Genomic DNA, 15,344 nt, shown 5'->3' on the forward strand with positions numbered 1-15,344 from the left:
CCCCACACCTACGCGCCGCGAGCCGGCAGGGCATTGGCTAGTCCTCTGCGGTCCTGGGCTCTGCGGGATGGAGTGGACGTGTCATTAGGGGGATCTGTCAAAAATCCTTTCAACCTCCTGCCGACTGTGAGACTTCTCGTAAAAGAGCCACACAGAGAAGAGCGCCGGGTGAGAACTCGGCTGCCACGTGTGCACACGCGTGCTCGGCTGCCTTCAGCACGGCTCAGGGTGCTGCTTGTCATGTGACCAGCCGTGGCACCAAAGGAAGCACTGAGGGTGGTCCCCATGCCAACCTCAGGGGGGCAATGACCCCAAAGCACAGGCTTTTCCATGGCCATCACACAGTGAGCGCTCTGTGCTCCCCAGACAGACTCAGGACACGTGGTCACAGGCAGGACGCTGTCGCCAGAGCGTCACTGAACACACGCAAGGGACAGCCTCCAAGGCTGGCAGCCAGAACCCGTGGTGGCAGTGGCACAGCGCTGGCGCTGGGTGATAAAATCGCAAAAATGGTACAGAATAGTTACCGGAAAAAAACACAACTCGTGATAAATTGAACTTCACCTTTTTGTAATAAAAAATTAAAAATCTCTGTGGACTCTGAACACAATATTTCTGTGGACTCTGAACACAACACAGACTAGGAACTCTCCCCTGGACGGTGAGAAAGGGATTGGCAGAAACGTCACCAGCAACCTCCAGACCCTCAAGTGGGAGACACGCCCCAGCCAAGTTTCTTCAGAGGCAGCTCAGGGCCAAGCCCCACAGGTCCCCGGGCTTGGACCGGGAGCCCCTCCAAGAGCTGCGCTCCCACGAGTCCGGGTGGACTTCCCGGCAGCGCCCGGCACCTCGGGCCTAGCAGTCGCTCTTCCAGAGCTTGATGGTCTTGTCGTTCTCCAGGGCGGCCGAGGCGATGATGTTCTCCGTCGGGTGGCACGCCGTCGAGATGACGACGTCTGCAAACAGATGGTCGACGTTGGTTCCCCCCTTGGGCCCGGCCCTCTGCACGGGGCTGCCCACCCCGCGCTCAGCACACAGAGCCGGGGTTCAGGGTGGGAGGACAGCAGGGGGCCCCGCCCAGACCCTGGAGAGGCAAGGGGTGCCCCACGGGCCAGGGGTGTGCCAGGGCTGCCGTCAAGCTCACAGCGCGGAGGTCGCACCCCCGACCTGGACCAGAGCTGCACTGCCCCCCACCCCAGCGTGGGCCCTGATGCCCTGTGGGGCTGGCTCTGCAAGTTCATCCAGGGCGGGCACAGCAGATCCCGTTGTGAGCTGGCCCCGGCATCAGGCAACTCAGTGCGTTTATAGATTTTCAGGAAACGGAGCCCCAGCATTTTCCCTCTGGCTGGGGCGACTTCAAGTGAGCCTTTGAGCGTCCCGGCCACGCAGCAGAAGCCGCAAGCTGACAGTGGAGGCCAAAGGTGGAGGGTAGAGGCAGGCCTTGCTCCCGGGGAACTTGAGTTCTTAGGGAGAGGGTGTTGCCCTGGGCAGCTAAGGGCTCTACACTGCTGGCCCCTGAGCGCTGGGGAGAGGAGCATGGAGCAGGGGCCCGGGAGGAGCCCGCGTCGACGGCACCACCTCCACATGGGCCCCAGCCACTCCCGGGAGGCCACGGGCCACAGGGACTTCAGAGCTGGGCAGCCAGCTGCTGGGAATGAGTGGTTAAAGCTGGGGCCAGACCGTCCCCCCGCAGCCCTGCAAGGGGAGGCGTCAGACCATCCCCCGACAGCCCTGAATCGGGAGGCACCACCCTGGCACCTGCAGACGAGGAGGGGCTCCCAGAGCAGCTGGGAAGTGACGGTGGCAGCACACGGCTCGCTCACCTGTGTGGCCCTGAAGCTTCTGCACGATCTCCTTGGTCTGCAGGTTCCAGATGTAGACCAGGTTGTCCTCCGAGCCCGACACGATCCACTGGGTACAGCACGGGGCAGGGGCGCGGGGACAGAGCCCGGTCAGGCGCCCGTGCGGCTGGACCACGGTCTGCGCCCACGGCCCTGGCAGGGCATGCAGCCCCCAAACTACCCCGTCCAGATGCCGTCCCACCGCCTGCCGCTCGCCTCGGGGCGGCTTCTGGGACGCTGGCCATCAGTCACGGCCCAGCTGCTCATCACAAGGCTCCTGCCTAAGCCTGAGGGTCGGGAGGGTGCCAGGGGGCCCAGGCAGAGGGAGCAGGATGTCCCCAAACCAGCAGTCTGCAGAGGCAGTCTTCATACCAGTAACATTCAGAAAGCTCCCGCCTGTTGTGTGGGTGAGGACCGGGCCCGCCTGCAGGAGGGGCCGGGGAGCCGCGGGGGGCAGACGACTCACCTTCCCACCGGTGACGGAGAAGTTGGCGAATATGCAGTACTTCTCATTCTTGTGGCCCGTGTACGTCTTCAGGCACTGAAACAGCCATGGCCGCCGCTCAGTCAGGGCCGCCCTGCACCACCAGTGGCCCCCAGCCACGACTGGACGGCTCTGTGAGCACCGTGAGCCCCACCCACAGCCCACCCAGGCCGAGTTTAACCCGCATCGTGGGGACATTTGCACCAAACCAACTCCACAAAGTCGCACTTTGTGCCCTGCGGCCACAGCCCAGGACCCTCAGGAGCCCCGGGGACCCTTGCTCCCGTCACCCACCTTGCCTTTGCTGTAGTCCCAGAGCTTCAGCGTGCTGCAAGGCAGAGGGGCCGGGTCAGCACATGGTGGGCAGGGGCCCCGTGAAGCGGCCGGGGCTGAGGACACCCGAGCGGACCATGGGACACCCAGGCACACCAGTAAGGGCGGGGGAAGCCCGTCCAGCACAGGTGTCAGCTACGGTCCTTCTTCCTTCCGGGGTGGACCCTGAGAGCCCACCTGCGGGCAGCCCTCCGTGAACAGGAGGCCGAGCCCCAAAAACCCCCAGGAGGGCAGCTGACGGCCGGTGACACCTGCCCGCAGCTTGCCAGGGAGAAGCAGAGTGCCCAGTGGGAGCAGGAGCAGTGCCCACCACCCCTCGGACAGGAGGGTCCCCAGTGACCACAGAGCCGAGGATCTGAGCCCTGGCTGCACAGATGGGCCTCCGCCATGGCCCCAGCAGGGAGGGCCGGTCTCGGGCTGGGGCCTGGCCACACAACCACCCCGGGTGGGCACGGCAGCGCTTACTTGTCCAAGGTGGCGGCCAGGATGTACTTGCCGTTCGGAGAGAACTTCACGAAGGACACGGGGGGGTTGTCGTCATCTGTGTGGAGCACAGACATGGCTGCCGGGGGGCCCTGACTGCCAGGGGCGCTCCCCCACCACTGCCCAGTGAGGTCACCGCCACACGTGCCCACGCTGCCACCACCCACCACTCATGCCAGCGTGAGAGCCGCTCCACCCCGTGACCCCCGGGCAGGAGAGCTTCAAGAACAAAGGCCCTGTGGCCACTCGGCCTCAGGAGGCCGGGTCTTCAGCCGCCCCTGGGCCGCTTCCAGTCAAGGCACAGAGAAAGCCTCGGGGTAGCCATCTCGCACGGGCCTTGCCCAACCCAGCTGCCCTGAGGACACGGCCGGCCTGCTGAATCGTGGCGGCCGTTCTCCTGAAGGTTTCACTGCGTCAGCACAGGTTCTCTCTGGAAACCACCTAGCAATGCCATGCCCACACCCCCGCTCCTGACACTCGGGGTGCAGCGCGCCCGGGGGCCCTGGGGAGGCGGGGCGGAGCTGCTGGCTGAGCAGGGCCGGCCTGGGAGGCATGTGGCCTGGTGACCGTGCCGCCCCCGCCTGGGGAGGAGCCCGAGTGCACCCTGGTGAGGGGCCGCGTGGCCCTGGGTCCCGAGCACCGGGGCAGCCCGCCCATTACCACCTCGGGGGCCCCAGGCCTGCACCCCGCACGCGGGGGGCTGCTGCTCCCTCTGCTGGGCGGACGCTGGAAAGGCACATGGGGGGCGTGTGAGAGCCGCCCCGCAGCTGGGACAGGCTCCTCCGAGGACGGCCTAAGGGCGTGACGCCCCAGAGCCGAAGTCAGACGGGACGGGATGCAGCTGCAGCTGCTTGTAATCTCGGGCCTCGGCTCCCGCCCAGCCATGGGGCGGCCACGAACTCAGCTAGGAGCCCTCACTCAGCCACGGGCACGAGGACACAGCACTAGTGGGGGCGCCCAGACCCGGGGGACGGTGCCACAGGACACACGGGGCAACGTCTCAGTCAGAGCGTGCAGAGTGAGAAAGCCTCAAAGGCCACCGGGGACCCGCCCCGCCCTCCTGGCCTAAGCCTGGCCACGCAGACCGCGCCTCAGAGGCAGGTTACGTCAGATGAGGCAGCTGGGCAGGCCGCGGGGGCCAAGCCGATCTGACCAGTGTCCTGTGACCTGCAGGAGGAGGTGAGGACACCCACAGAGGGCTCGCGGGGAAGGCCAAAGAGAGGGCCCAGGTGGAGCAAGCCCTGCCCATGCCCTGACCGTGGATTCCAGCCTCCAGACATGGGCACAGGTTTCTGCTGTTGAAGCCACCCACCTGGCCTGCAGACTCCTGTGATGGTGGCTGGAGCAGACCCTCAGAGCCACGCCTGCTCCCATGACAGCCCAGGGCAGGAGGCAAGCCTGGCCCATGGAGCCTGCCAACTCACCCGACACAGCAGAGGCCTTCCATCGGGACTCAGAGATCGGCCTCCCTGACAGTAAACCCTCCCCGCCCCCATCAGCCTCCTAGGCCCGAGGCCCTGGGGGCCCCTCAGCCACCGTCTGGCCAGACACACACCCTGCCCGGCGGCGCCTCTGGCCACACAGAGCACGCTGCCTTCCCACGGTGCCAGCCCACTCCGGCAGAGCCCCACACTGTCTGCAGAGACCCCGGAGCCCCCAGCCCCAGCAGACAGGGCTCACTGAGGGCCCCAGCCAGGCTGGACGGCAGAGCTGAGCAGGAAGGAGAGGGGGAGGAGGGACGGCAGCAGAGGAGGAGCCCCTGTGGGAGAGAGGGTGTCTGCGCAGGGCGCGGCCACAGGCCGCCCCACTCACCGATGAGCGTCTTCAGGCACTGGCCCGAGGCGGTGTCCCAGATGCGGCTGCAAAGCAACAGCAGAGCGGTGAGCACGGGCCCGGCCACTTCCCATCTGACGCCTCGCTCACTCGCACACTCTCTCAGCGCCACGGGAGACAGCGGAGGAGGGCATGGCCGGCCCGCTCCGCACCCATGGCCACCGGCCCGACCTGCCACCCCACAGGCTCTCCAGGCACCGGCACGCCAAGCATGCAGCCCCGGGGGCAGCGCTTCTCACACAAACAGTGTTATCATGGCACTTGTCTGGATGGCCTCTGGTTCAGGGACAAGAGAGCCTGTTCTAAGAGCCGACACTCCCCGGCTGGACATGCAGGCGTCACGCCAGTCCAGCCTCGGTGCGTGTGCGGTTTCTGCCAGCACGACACCCCATGACCTAGAGATCAGCCTCGATCCACTTCTCACGCAATGACCTTCTCATCACGTTAGCTGGAAATCCCAAGTTGCACTGAGTGATGAAGGAAACGGGGACACGCGGACTGTCCACAGGCACACGCGACTCCTCACACGCAGCAGACACATGGCCTGCAGCACGGTCAGCCCTGCCGCGCCCCGGGAGCCCTACTGCAGAGCCGCCGCCGGCTGAGCGTGCTCACACACACCGGGTCCCGCGTGGCCAGGCCTGGCACAGCCCCAGCCGGTCCTGACCCCCTTGGTCTCCTGCAGCTCCACCTGCTCACCCCGGCTCAGCCCCTGGCCGAGGCCCCATCTCTGCCCGGCCCACCTACCCACCCTTCTCTCCCGAGCCTGGACCGACACGCCCTGTTTCAGGTGTGTTTCTTGAAAACAAGCGGTCAGAGGGCAGAGGGCTTTGACCCACACGTGACAGCTTCTCCTGCGGGGCGCAGCCAGGCCGAACGGCACGGCAGCGCTCGCCGCGCGCTCCGGTGCTGCCGCGGTGTCTTGCGCACATCACTTTCGTTACTCTAGCTTCTCTGTTATTGGCACTAAACGTGGACAAATTTCTAAGGCTGCTTTCTCCCTCGTAGCTGGAGGTCCCCTGTGGGCCCTGGGTCTGGCCAGTGACTGCTGTGACACCACTCTGCACTCCCAGACACCTCCTGACGCTCCGCACTCTACGTGCTGAGGTCAGCTTAAAACATTCTCCCTACAGCTCCCCACACGTCTCACAGCGTCCAGACAACACTTCCACTCCAAGTGTCAAGGCCACAGGCCTGACCTCAGACAGCATGCTCTCGAGACAGTGCCCCACCTCCCCTCCCCGACACACCCCCTGGGACGGACCTGGGCTCTCAGCACCTGCTCAGGACCCTGACGTCCCCAACAGGGCACTCGAGGATGCGCATGTTGGCACACCTTTCCTCCACCACGCCCCTTACCGGGGCCACAAGCTTAGGACGCCCACCCTCCAGGGCCCACAAGGAGCCACGTCTGGGACAGCTGCGCCTCCCCGACCCCACCTGCCTCACAGACCCCGCCGGATGCCGAGGCACAAACGGTGCAAGGGAAGGCCTTTAAATGCTCGCTGGTTCAGCCAAGTGAGACTGTTACTTACCAGAGACCATCGTAACTACTGGAAACTATCAGGGATCCGTCTCGGTTAAAGTGAACCTGAGGATGAAGGAGAGGGAGGGGGAGACTCGCTCTGAGGTCAACACAGACATGATCATCAACACCGGCTCCCGCACTCCAACCCCACAACAGACACACACACGGAGCAGCTCTGAACTCCCCCGGCTTCCTGAGCCTCTAACGGAGACGCACAAGCAACAGGGATGAAGTGATCGTTCTCACCTGGCGTCTCAAGCAAGTCTGTTTCATGACGGACACTGAACCACACAAGGAAAACCAACCCTGAAGCGTCTGGGGTCTTTCAATCGTGGACTACAAAACGCCCCGTGAAAAAAAAAAAAAACGCCCCAGGAAAACGACAAACGGCCAACCCAGACGCCCTGCTCCGCGGGGAGAGCCCAGCTGGCTGGAGCCTGTCTGTGGACACAGACGTGACTGACCACGGCCTCTATCCAGAGGGAAAAGTCAGGAGAGACGCCTACCTATTCAGACACTCGCAAGTGTCACTCATGGGCGCACCCCTGCCCGCCGAGCACCCCCCAGAACCACAAGACACCCAGATCGCTGCTCCGAGTGCCCAGACACCGACCCCTGGGATGCGCGAGCCAGCGTGAGCTTTCCAGACTAGGCGGGAGCACGACCCAGGCTACTCCAAACCGCGCGTCTGGGGAGAGGTGGAGCCCCAGGTGGGAGGCAGGCTGTGCTGTCTCCACACAGAGACTCCACCTGAATGCCTGACCCTGCCCACAACGGGGACAGGTGAGACACAGCTGATAAGCAAGAGCCACCGGACCAGCCCCGACTCCCGACTGGTGGGTCTTTGGTTTGTCCTCTTTCTTTTTTCTGACTGACTCTTTGCTTGAGCGGCAAGAGCAATCCACGTCAGAAGTTCGAGTCCTGGGCAGGACAAGCCGTTTCATAACACGTGACCCCGGGGGAAACACCATGCTTGCTGCCGCACGTGGTGCCTGCCCTGTGCGAGGGCCCCGAGAGCCTGCGTCTCTCCCACGCTCCCGGCGGAGGCCGGTCTGGGACCACAGCTGGGAGAACCGCCGTCCACACGGCCCAGGGCCCGTGACGGGGCCACGTGCGCCCCTTCCGCCTCTCAGCCGCTGCGCAGGGCAGTAACAGGTGAAACGAGCCCAAGGTATTTCATTTCACCCAGTGTCCCCTGGAGGAGGACATGGCAGCCCACGCCAGCGTTCTCGCCTGGAGAATCCCAAAGACAGAGGAGCCTGGGGGCTACAGTCCGTGGGGGTGCAGAGTCAGACATGACTGAAGCGGCTGAGTACACACACGCCTGCATCTGACACACTTCGGCACACACCAGGGTTAGAAACCACCAGCGGCACCTGACTCTCCCTTTCGGTGCACGGAGTCCTGGAAACCTGAGAGGCTCGCTGTCTCACACTCCCTCACACCTCAGTCGGGACGCTGCCCCGGGTGGCTGGGGGCCTCCGTGTGGACGACGTAGCCCCTGAGGAGCCCTGGTCGCTGGCCCCGCCCGGCTCCCCCCACGAGCTCCTCAGCCTCCCAAACCGACCTTCAAACTCGCAGCACCTGAGCTCATCACACTCCACACTTTGAACCTGTCAACTGTGATCTGATGGAAACCCCTTGCAGGTGATGCTGAGCGGGCCCAAAGCCCGCACGGCGCTGCGCCCTGCTCCTGCCCACGTTCAGAGGGCACAGCCAGCAAACGCAGCGAGGTGCCCCTCTGCACCAGTGCTGGGTGAGGGCATGACAGCCACAGTGTGGGCCACACACCAAGCGGCATGCAGGCCCGGGCTCTGCCAACACCCACCCACGGGCGCCGCGGCATGAGCGTGCCGACCTGGGCCGCACCCCTCTCCATGGAGTGAGAGCCGCCAGTCAGCGCCCATCGGGAGGACCAGCACAAAGTGTTGGCCACCAGCAGGCACAGAGATGGAAGGAGCCCCAGACCCTCACCCCAGCGGGCAGAGCTGGAGCAGAGCAGGGGTGCACTGGAGAACACGTAGTTAAAACTGCAGCGGGCACCTCCTTAGCCCCAGGCACGGGTCACGACACGGGGCCAGCAGGGCCAAGCCCGAGGGCCAGCACCATGCCAGGCAGCTTCAAACAGCTCATCCAGTTCAGTTGCTCAGTTGTGTCCGACTCTGTGACCCCATGGACCGCAGCACGCCAGGCCTCTCTATCCATCACCAACTCCTGGACCTTGCTCGAACTCATGTCCATTGAGTCGGTGAGGCCATCCAACCATCTCATCCTCTGTCATGCCCTTCTCCTCCCGCCTTCAATCTTTTCCAGCATCAGGGTCTTTTCCAATGAGTCAGCTCTTTGCATCAGGTGGCCAAAGTATTGGAGTTTCAGCCTCAGCATCAGTCCTTCCAATGAATATTCAGGACTGATTTCCTTTAGGATGGACTGGTTGGATCTCCTTGCAGTCCAAGGGACTCTCAAGAGTCTTCTCCAACACCACAGTTCAAAAGCATCAATTCTTTGGCACTCAGCTTTCTTTTATAGTCCAACTCTCACATCCATACATGACTACTGGAAAAACTATAGCCTTGACTAGACGGACCTTTGTTGGAAAAGTCATGTCTCTGCTCTTTAATATGCTGTCTAAGTTGGTCACAGTTTTTCTTCCAAGGACCAAGCGTCTTTTAATTTCATGGCTGGGGAGCCCTCCAAAAATAAAGTCTGTCACTGTTTCCACTGTTTCCCCATCTGTTTGCCAGGAAGTGATGGGACTGGATGCCATGATCTTAGTTTTCTGAATGCCGAGTTTTAAGCCAACTTTTTCACTCTCCTCTTTCACTTTCATCAAGAGGCTCTTTAGTTCTTCTTCATTTTTTGCCATAAGGTTTGGTGTCATCTGCATATCTGAGGTTACTGATATTTCTCCCGGCAATCTTGATTCCAGCTTGTGCTTCATCCAGCCCCGAGTTTCTCATGATGCACACTGCACGTTAAGTTAAATAAGCACAGTGACGATAACTAGCTCATTACGTGTCCCCAAAAGGTCAAGATGCCTGAGCACGGCATCAGCAGGACAAAGGCCGTCCATGGCTTAGAACACTTAAAATCGCTCACCTACAGGACTTCAGAACCTGAAAAGGACCAACCATTCCGTAACAACAGACAACCTGTTTATACATGACTCCTTCTACTTTTCAAAAGGTAAACTTGGCTAAAAAACCATTTCTGGCTCTTCATTGACAAAGAGACACTTTGCCTAATTCGTACATTGGGCAGTTTATGACACGTGGGTAGTTTAACACTTGCACACTCACCCCGCACACGTGGGTGCCCAGAACAGTCACTGTGGACCACGCAGGGAGGATACCTTCCCCCCGTCTCCCCACAACTGGCCACCACGACCCCGGGATGCTCTACCCACTACAGTCACCTCCGTGCCACACTCCCCGCACCAGTGGTCACACCTGCGCAGCTCAGCCCCTGCAGACCCGGCTCCCTGCCTGCCCCGTGAGACCCCCCCACCCCCCGGGCACAGGTCCCCGAGCACGGCCTCTGCCGCTGGGGTGGCGGCGGGACTCACGGCCGAGACGGGATCTGAGTGGGCCGGCAAGGTCTTGAGGCACTTCCCTGTCTTCACATCCCATATGCGCACGCTCTCGTCAAACTGAAGGCAAAGGGACAGGTGACGGTGGTTCTGCTGGGGGGAACAGAGGGGACAGCCCCCCAGCCCCGAGCCCCTCAGCGAGCAGCCTGGGAGCCCCACCACCCCTGCCCAGGGGAGCCACACACTTACGGAGCCTGAGACAATGAGGTTGGACTGGGGGTTGAAGTTACAGCAAAAGACGTAATTGCTGTGTCCCTTCAGGGTTTTCAGACACTTTCCCTGAAATAACATCGTTCCTGGGGATTATTTCCCCAAATATCGGTGTCAGGGTGACCCCGCCTCACCCAACTCGCAACAGCGGTAAAGCGCCTGACGACACACAGCCGCTCAGCAGCCGCACCGCTCCTGGAGCTTACCGAGCTCACGTCCCAGATCTTCAGGGTTTTGTCATCTGAGGCAGAAACAAGGAGGTTAGAATCTGACGACCAGGCCACGTCGGATATGCCCTGCGGGAGGAGACACACGGTCATTGCTTTGACTAAACGGGACCAGCCAGCCAGAGTCAGACCCCCAACGTCCAACTGAAGGTAACCGGACATCATGCCCTCAGCTCGGGAGGACCGCACAGATGGACACACAGGCCAGGCCCAGAAGCCTGTTCCCTGGGGCTCTGCCAGGCCTACAGCCTGGCACAGACACACCTGAGGACGTCAAAGCTGGGAGGCAAATCACCACCTAAAAAACTGGGGAGAAGGCCCGAGCGGGGGGCTCCAACCCTAACCTGACAGGCCTGGGAGTTGGGCCCCCCACGCCCAGCAGAGCTTCAGTCGGGGCAGGGCGGACACCTACCAGCTTGTGACCAGAGATGGTTTTCTCAAATTTCCCATCATATGCTCCCCAAATCTTAATGAGTTTATCTGCAGCTGAAAGAAAGGGAGGAAAGGCAGTCAAGGCCTCCAGTCAACATCTGGGCTGCCCACAGCCGCACCCAAGGAGCCGCGTCCTCAGCACCTGTCACCAGGCTCCCCCGCCCCGGCCCGTCTCTGCAGAGTCTCAACCAGCAGTCACAGGGCGGGGGCACCTACACGAACTCGCCAGCCACTCCCCGTTGGGGCTGAACTTCACAGAGGACACAGCTTTCGTGTGGCCGGCCAGGGTGAATTTAAGAGCATAGTTTGGTTTCACCGGTGTGGGCTGTTAAAGAGAGAGCACTGGTCAGCAAACAGTTACCCCACTGCCCACTGATCGCCAGTCTGGACGTGATGCCCAAGGTGTAAGGTCAAGCTCTGGACAGCACCTCCGAGAGCCCTCATCCGGCTGAACACACGTGCCTAACCCTGAGCCCGGACTTTGCACACCAGTCCTGCTTCTCCCGTACTCTACCATCCAGACTAGAAACACGGGGACCCCTCCCGGAAGCACCTGCCCCCCACCGTGCAGCTGGGAGCCCCAGCAGCGCCAGCCCTGCTTCAGCAGCCCCCAACCCGTGCCAAGGTCCGCCCCCCGCAAGCTCCCCTGAATCCTGTGCCCCTGGGCAGACCTGCCTGTTGCCTGCGGGCTACCTCCACAGGGAAGGGTGGGACCAGAGTTGGGGAGCTTAACAAGAGACGTTGTCTGAGTCCCACAGAGACTCTTACGATCAAGACCAAGGGTTGACAAAGCCCCCTCCCCAGGTGACAGGGGGGCATCCCCAACACGGCCCATAAAAGCACTGGCTGGGGATGTGGTTTGGAGTGAAAGCCGGCACTGTTTCAGTGGGGAGGGAGAACAGGCTTACGCACTTGAAATACCATTTCCGAGCGTCTCGCGTCCTCCGTGCCCTGGCCGTTCCCTGGGGCCCCCGGGGACGCACCTTGCTCTGTGTGGCCGAGGATGACGGGGTGGGCTGTGCTCGGGCGGCCTCCGTCTCCGGCTTCTTCTCCTCGGTCGCCATGGCTCTGCAGCACCCCGGGCAGAGAGGTCACAGCCCCAAGTGGAGGACGCGCTGTGGGAGGGCGTCTGCTGGTCCAGGCCTGCAGCAGGGGACGGGCCGACACACAAACCATGCTGCAAAGATGGTGCCCTCCAGGGACCCGCCCAGAGCGCCGTAGTTAAGAGTCTGCTTTTCCACGGCTGGGGCCACGGGTTTAATCCCTGATAGGGGAACAAAGACCCCATGTGCCGCATGGTCCAGCCAAAAATAAATAAACTTACAAATAAAATATATTAAAACAGTTAGTGTCCAGGAAAGAGAACACACAGCAATGGCCTTCCTGAGCCTGCAGCGAGCGCTGGTCCAGGCAGGGGTCTGCTCCACCCGCACCTCGCTAGTCCTTTTCAGACACCGCTGCTCTCGCCCCACCTGTGGATCAGAGCCCAGGACCCACCTTCAGCGGCGTTTCCTGCTTTGTTACCCACACGTCTGCAGAAACACAGCAAAGTCCAGGCAGACAAAAGGCAATTCTCTTCAAAGATCCCCTGATACACTTAAATCAGGGCTTCCCTAGTAGCTCAGTGGTAAAGAATCCGTCTGCCAATGCAGGAGTCACGGGTTCGATCCCTGGTCTGGGAAGATCCCACGTGCCGTGGAACGACAAAGCCCGAGCACCACAACTGCTGGGCCTGCTCTAGAGCCCGGGAACCGCAACGACTGAGAGCATGTGCGGCAGCTACTGAGGCCAACCCCTGAAGCACCCTAGGGCCGTGCTCTGCCACAAGAGAAAGCTCATGCAGCAAGACTCGGCAGTACTAAAAATAAACAAGTGTATTAATGATAATAAAAGTAACCAAGGATCTCTTGATCAGGAAACAAACATGCCAAGTGACAGGAGCTGAGCTGCAGGAATGCATGCAAGCCCCCAACAGCACCCCAGCGACGCAACAGGGCCGACAGCAGGAGCGCACCCCCGTGGCCCTCGTCCCGGCTCCAGGGCTGCCGAGTGCAGGCTGCAGACACATGGCCCCTTGAAGAATGCTAACAGCGAGAGGCTCTCTGTCCCCGGTGAGGCATCGACCAGGCAGCCAGAAAGCACAGCCCGGAGCTGGCCCTGCCGTGGAGTCCCCACCGCCCGGCCTTCCTAGAAGCCTTCGCCTGAAGCACGCCCGGACACCTTGCAAGCCAGCTCGCTGCAGAGGATGGAGAGACTGCAGCATGCAAACGGGAACCTGGGGAACACCGCGTGGCAAGAGCCTGGCTTCCCCTATCACAGGAGGACATGCCGTCACTGGGATACATAGCACAGAAGCCAGGTGACTCTGAAAACAAGGGAAGGCATTATTCCAGAGCAGAGCCACCGAGACATCCCACAAGCATCTCGGGCCATCCAAGTCCAGAAGCTGGCACCACCGTGAGCCAAGGAGTTTACACACTCTAAGTTCTAGCTCGGCACTGAAAACTGCAGTCACACCGAGGCGGAATGGATGGAAGCCATCCAAAAGAGCACATCCCCGGTCTCCTCCAGGAGGAGGGGAGAGGAACATCTCGCAACACGGCAGTGCAGAGCACCCGGCCGGCCACCTGCTGTGAGGGTCGTGGCCTAGGGACGGAGAGGGGGCACCCAGAATGGAGCGGGGGAGGCCAGGGGCTGGTTGGCAAACCTGCCCGGGGGCAAGGTGCAGGCACAAAGCTGCGGCTCAGGAAGCGCTGGCTACTCAGTGAATACCTTTGGTGCAACCGGGCCCCGCCAATGGACCCAAGCGCTGCCTTCCCCTGGGTGGGCGGCACACTGGGTGGGCAGAGGAGCCAAGGCCCAGAGCTGGAGGGTCTGTTTCACAGAAGCCGGCCCCTCAGGGAGCCAGACCACAGCTAGGGCTGACAGAGGGGAAGCCCGAGGCGTGTCCACGCCCAACGCAAGTGGGAACAGAAGAGGCTCCGTTCGGGACGGGACGGCACCTCTGAGGCCTGAGTAGCTCCTGTTAGCATAAAAGCCAAGAGCACCAGGTGAGGTGAGGCTCGACTCCTGCAAACCTGCTGCCCTCAGGTGAGCAGCAGGGATACACAGGGGGTCTCACAGAGAAGGTGCCCGACTCCTCCCAGATCAACCCTTGCCCTACCTTTCCACCAGCAAATCATTAACTGCACAAAACATCAGCGCGGAAATCCAGCCCAGCTCTTGCAAATACGATCGCCTGACTCTTCACATGCGGAGCCAGCCTCCAGAGCAATAGCGACAGACCCCTCTTGGCACCCAGGTGAGCCTGGCCACCCAAGGCTGAGCCAACTGACTTGGGGGGTGGGGAGTGCTCTTGGTCAACCGGTAAAACGCAAAACGCTCGGGGCTCCGCCCCAGAGACTGGGCCCCCGCCCGTGGGAAGAGAGAGGGGCCTCGAGCCGCCGAAGAGTCTGGGACCCCCCGCTCCCGGCACTCCACCCGGGTTCTCAGACGCGCCAGCTTACCTCTCTGCCTCCTATGGAGCCTCGCCAAGCTCGGAGGCAGTGTCTCGCTCAAGACCCGCCAGCGTCGACAGGGAACCTGGGCGGGAAGAAACTGGGTGAGCGGGCTCCGGGCAGCATCTTCCACACCCCCAGAACAGCTCTCGCAGGCCAGGCTGCAAGGGGTCTGAGGCTCCACTGCGGGAGCGCGGTGCGCTGTCCGTGGCCGCGGGCAGCCCCGCGATCCCCGGAGCCCCGGGCCCTCCGGGGAGCAGGGAGCCCGGCTGCCTTGGGCAGGGGCCGGGAGGGCGGCAGGCTGAGGTGGGGGCGTCTCTGCGGCTGAGGGCACCCAGGCGCGGGCTGGCCCAGTGGGTCGGGGGTCTCTCTCTCTCTCTGGAAGCAAAGGGGGCGCCGCGCTCGGCTGCGCTGGGGGCCGTAGTCCCGGGGCCGGGGGCTCGTCACCTGACCGCTGAGGGCGGGGAGGCCCCCAGGGTCCGGCGGTCCGGGCGGGCCCGTTCGCGGCGGGCTCGCGTCAGGGCAAAGGGCCGCCGGGGGCCCGGCGTCCGGCAGGCAGAAGGCGCGCGGCGCGGGCGCCCAGAGACGAGGCGGCCGGCGCGGGGCGTCCGCGCTGCGAGGCCCGGCGGGGCTGGACCCGGGCCGGGCCCGGGCCGCCGGAACACGTGCGGCGGCCGGGGGCGCGGGGGGCGCCGGCGTCCGGCCGGCCCCGCGCCCCCCGGGACGTGCCCGCCGGCCCGGCGGCCCCCGCTTACCTGCCCGGGGCGGTGAGGGGACTGAGGTGGGCGCTCCGGGCGTCGCGTCGGCCGCCGCCTGGGCGGGAGCCGGGCCGAGCTTGACTAGGCGGCTGGGCGGCAGTGCGCGTGCGCGGGCGCGGGGGGCGGAGG

General features: G+C 63.0%; 1 protein-coding gene across 4 annotated transcripts; it reads right to left on the bottom strand.

Annotated features, from left to right (window-relative positions):
- Positions 1-549: 549 nt before the first annotated feature.
- On the bottom strand, positions 550-15,313 carry WDR5 (WD repeat domain 5). Of its 4 annotated transcripts, XM_086324183.1 has the most exons (16): positions 15,213-15,313; positions 14,467-14,542; positions 12,285-12,432; positions 11,944-12,103; positions 11,177-11,285; positions 10,941-11,014; positions 10,508-10,597; positions 10,281-10,370; positions 10,068-10,151; positions 6,510-6,565; positions 4,954-5,000; positions 3,124-3,199; positions 2,620-2,653; positions 2,308-2,382; positions 1,824-1,911; positions 550-956 (listed from the first exon to the last, which is right to left on the bottom strand). In XM_086324183.1, exons 4-16 carry the CDS (start codon positions 12,022-12,024, stop codon positions 856-858), a joined length of 1,005 nt encoding a protein of 334 aa, XP_086180309.1. In that variant the 5' UTR covers positions 12,025-12,103; positions 12,285-12,432; positions 14,467-14,542; positions 15,213-15,313; the 3' UTR covers positions 550-855. The 4 variants fall into 4 exon arrangements, with proteins under 4 accessions (XP_086180309.1, XP_086180308.1, XP_086180310.1 ...); XM_086324182.1 differs by lacking the exon at positions 12,285-12,432; XM_086324184.1 differs by lacking the exons at positions 14,467-14,542; positions 15,213-15,313 and adding an exon at positions 13,733-14,335.
- Positions 15,314-15,344: the final 31 nt, after the last annotated feature.

Source organism: Bos grunniens, chromosome 11 (genome assembly GCF_055505025.1).
Source record: "Bos grunniens cultivar Pamir isolate PY7600 chromosome 11, Bosgru_T2T1.0, whole genome shotgun sequence".
Lineage (NCBI taxonomy): Eukaryota > Metazoa > Chordata > Mammalia > Artiodactyla > Bovidae > Bos > Bos grunniens.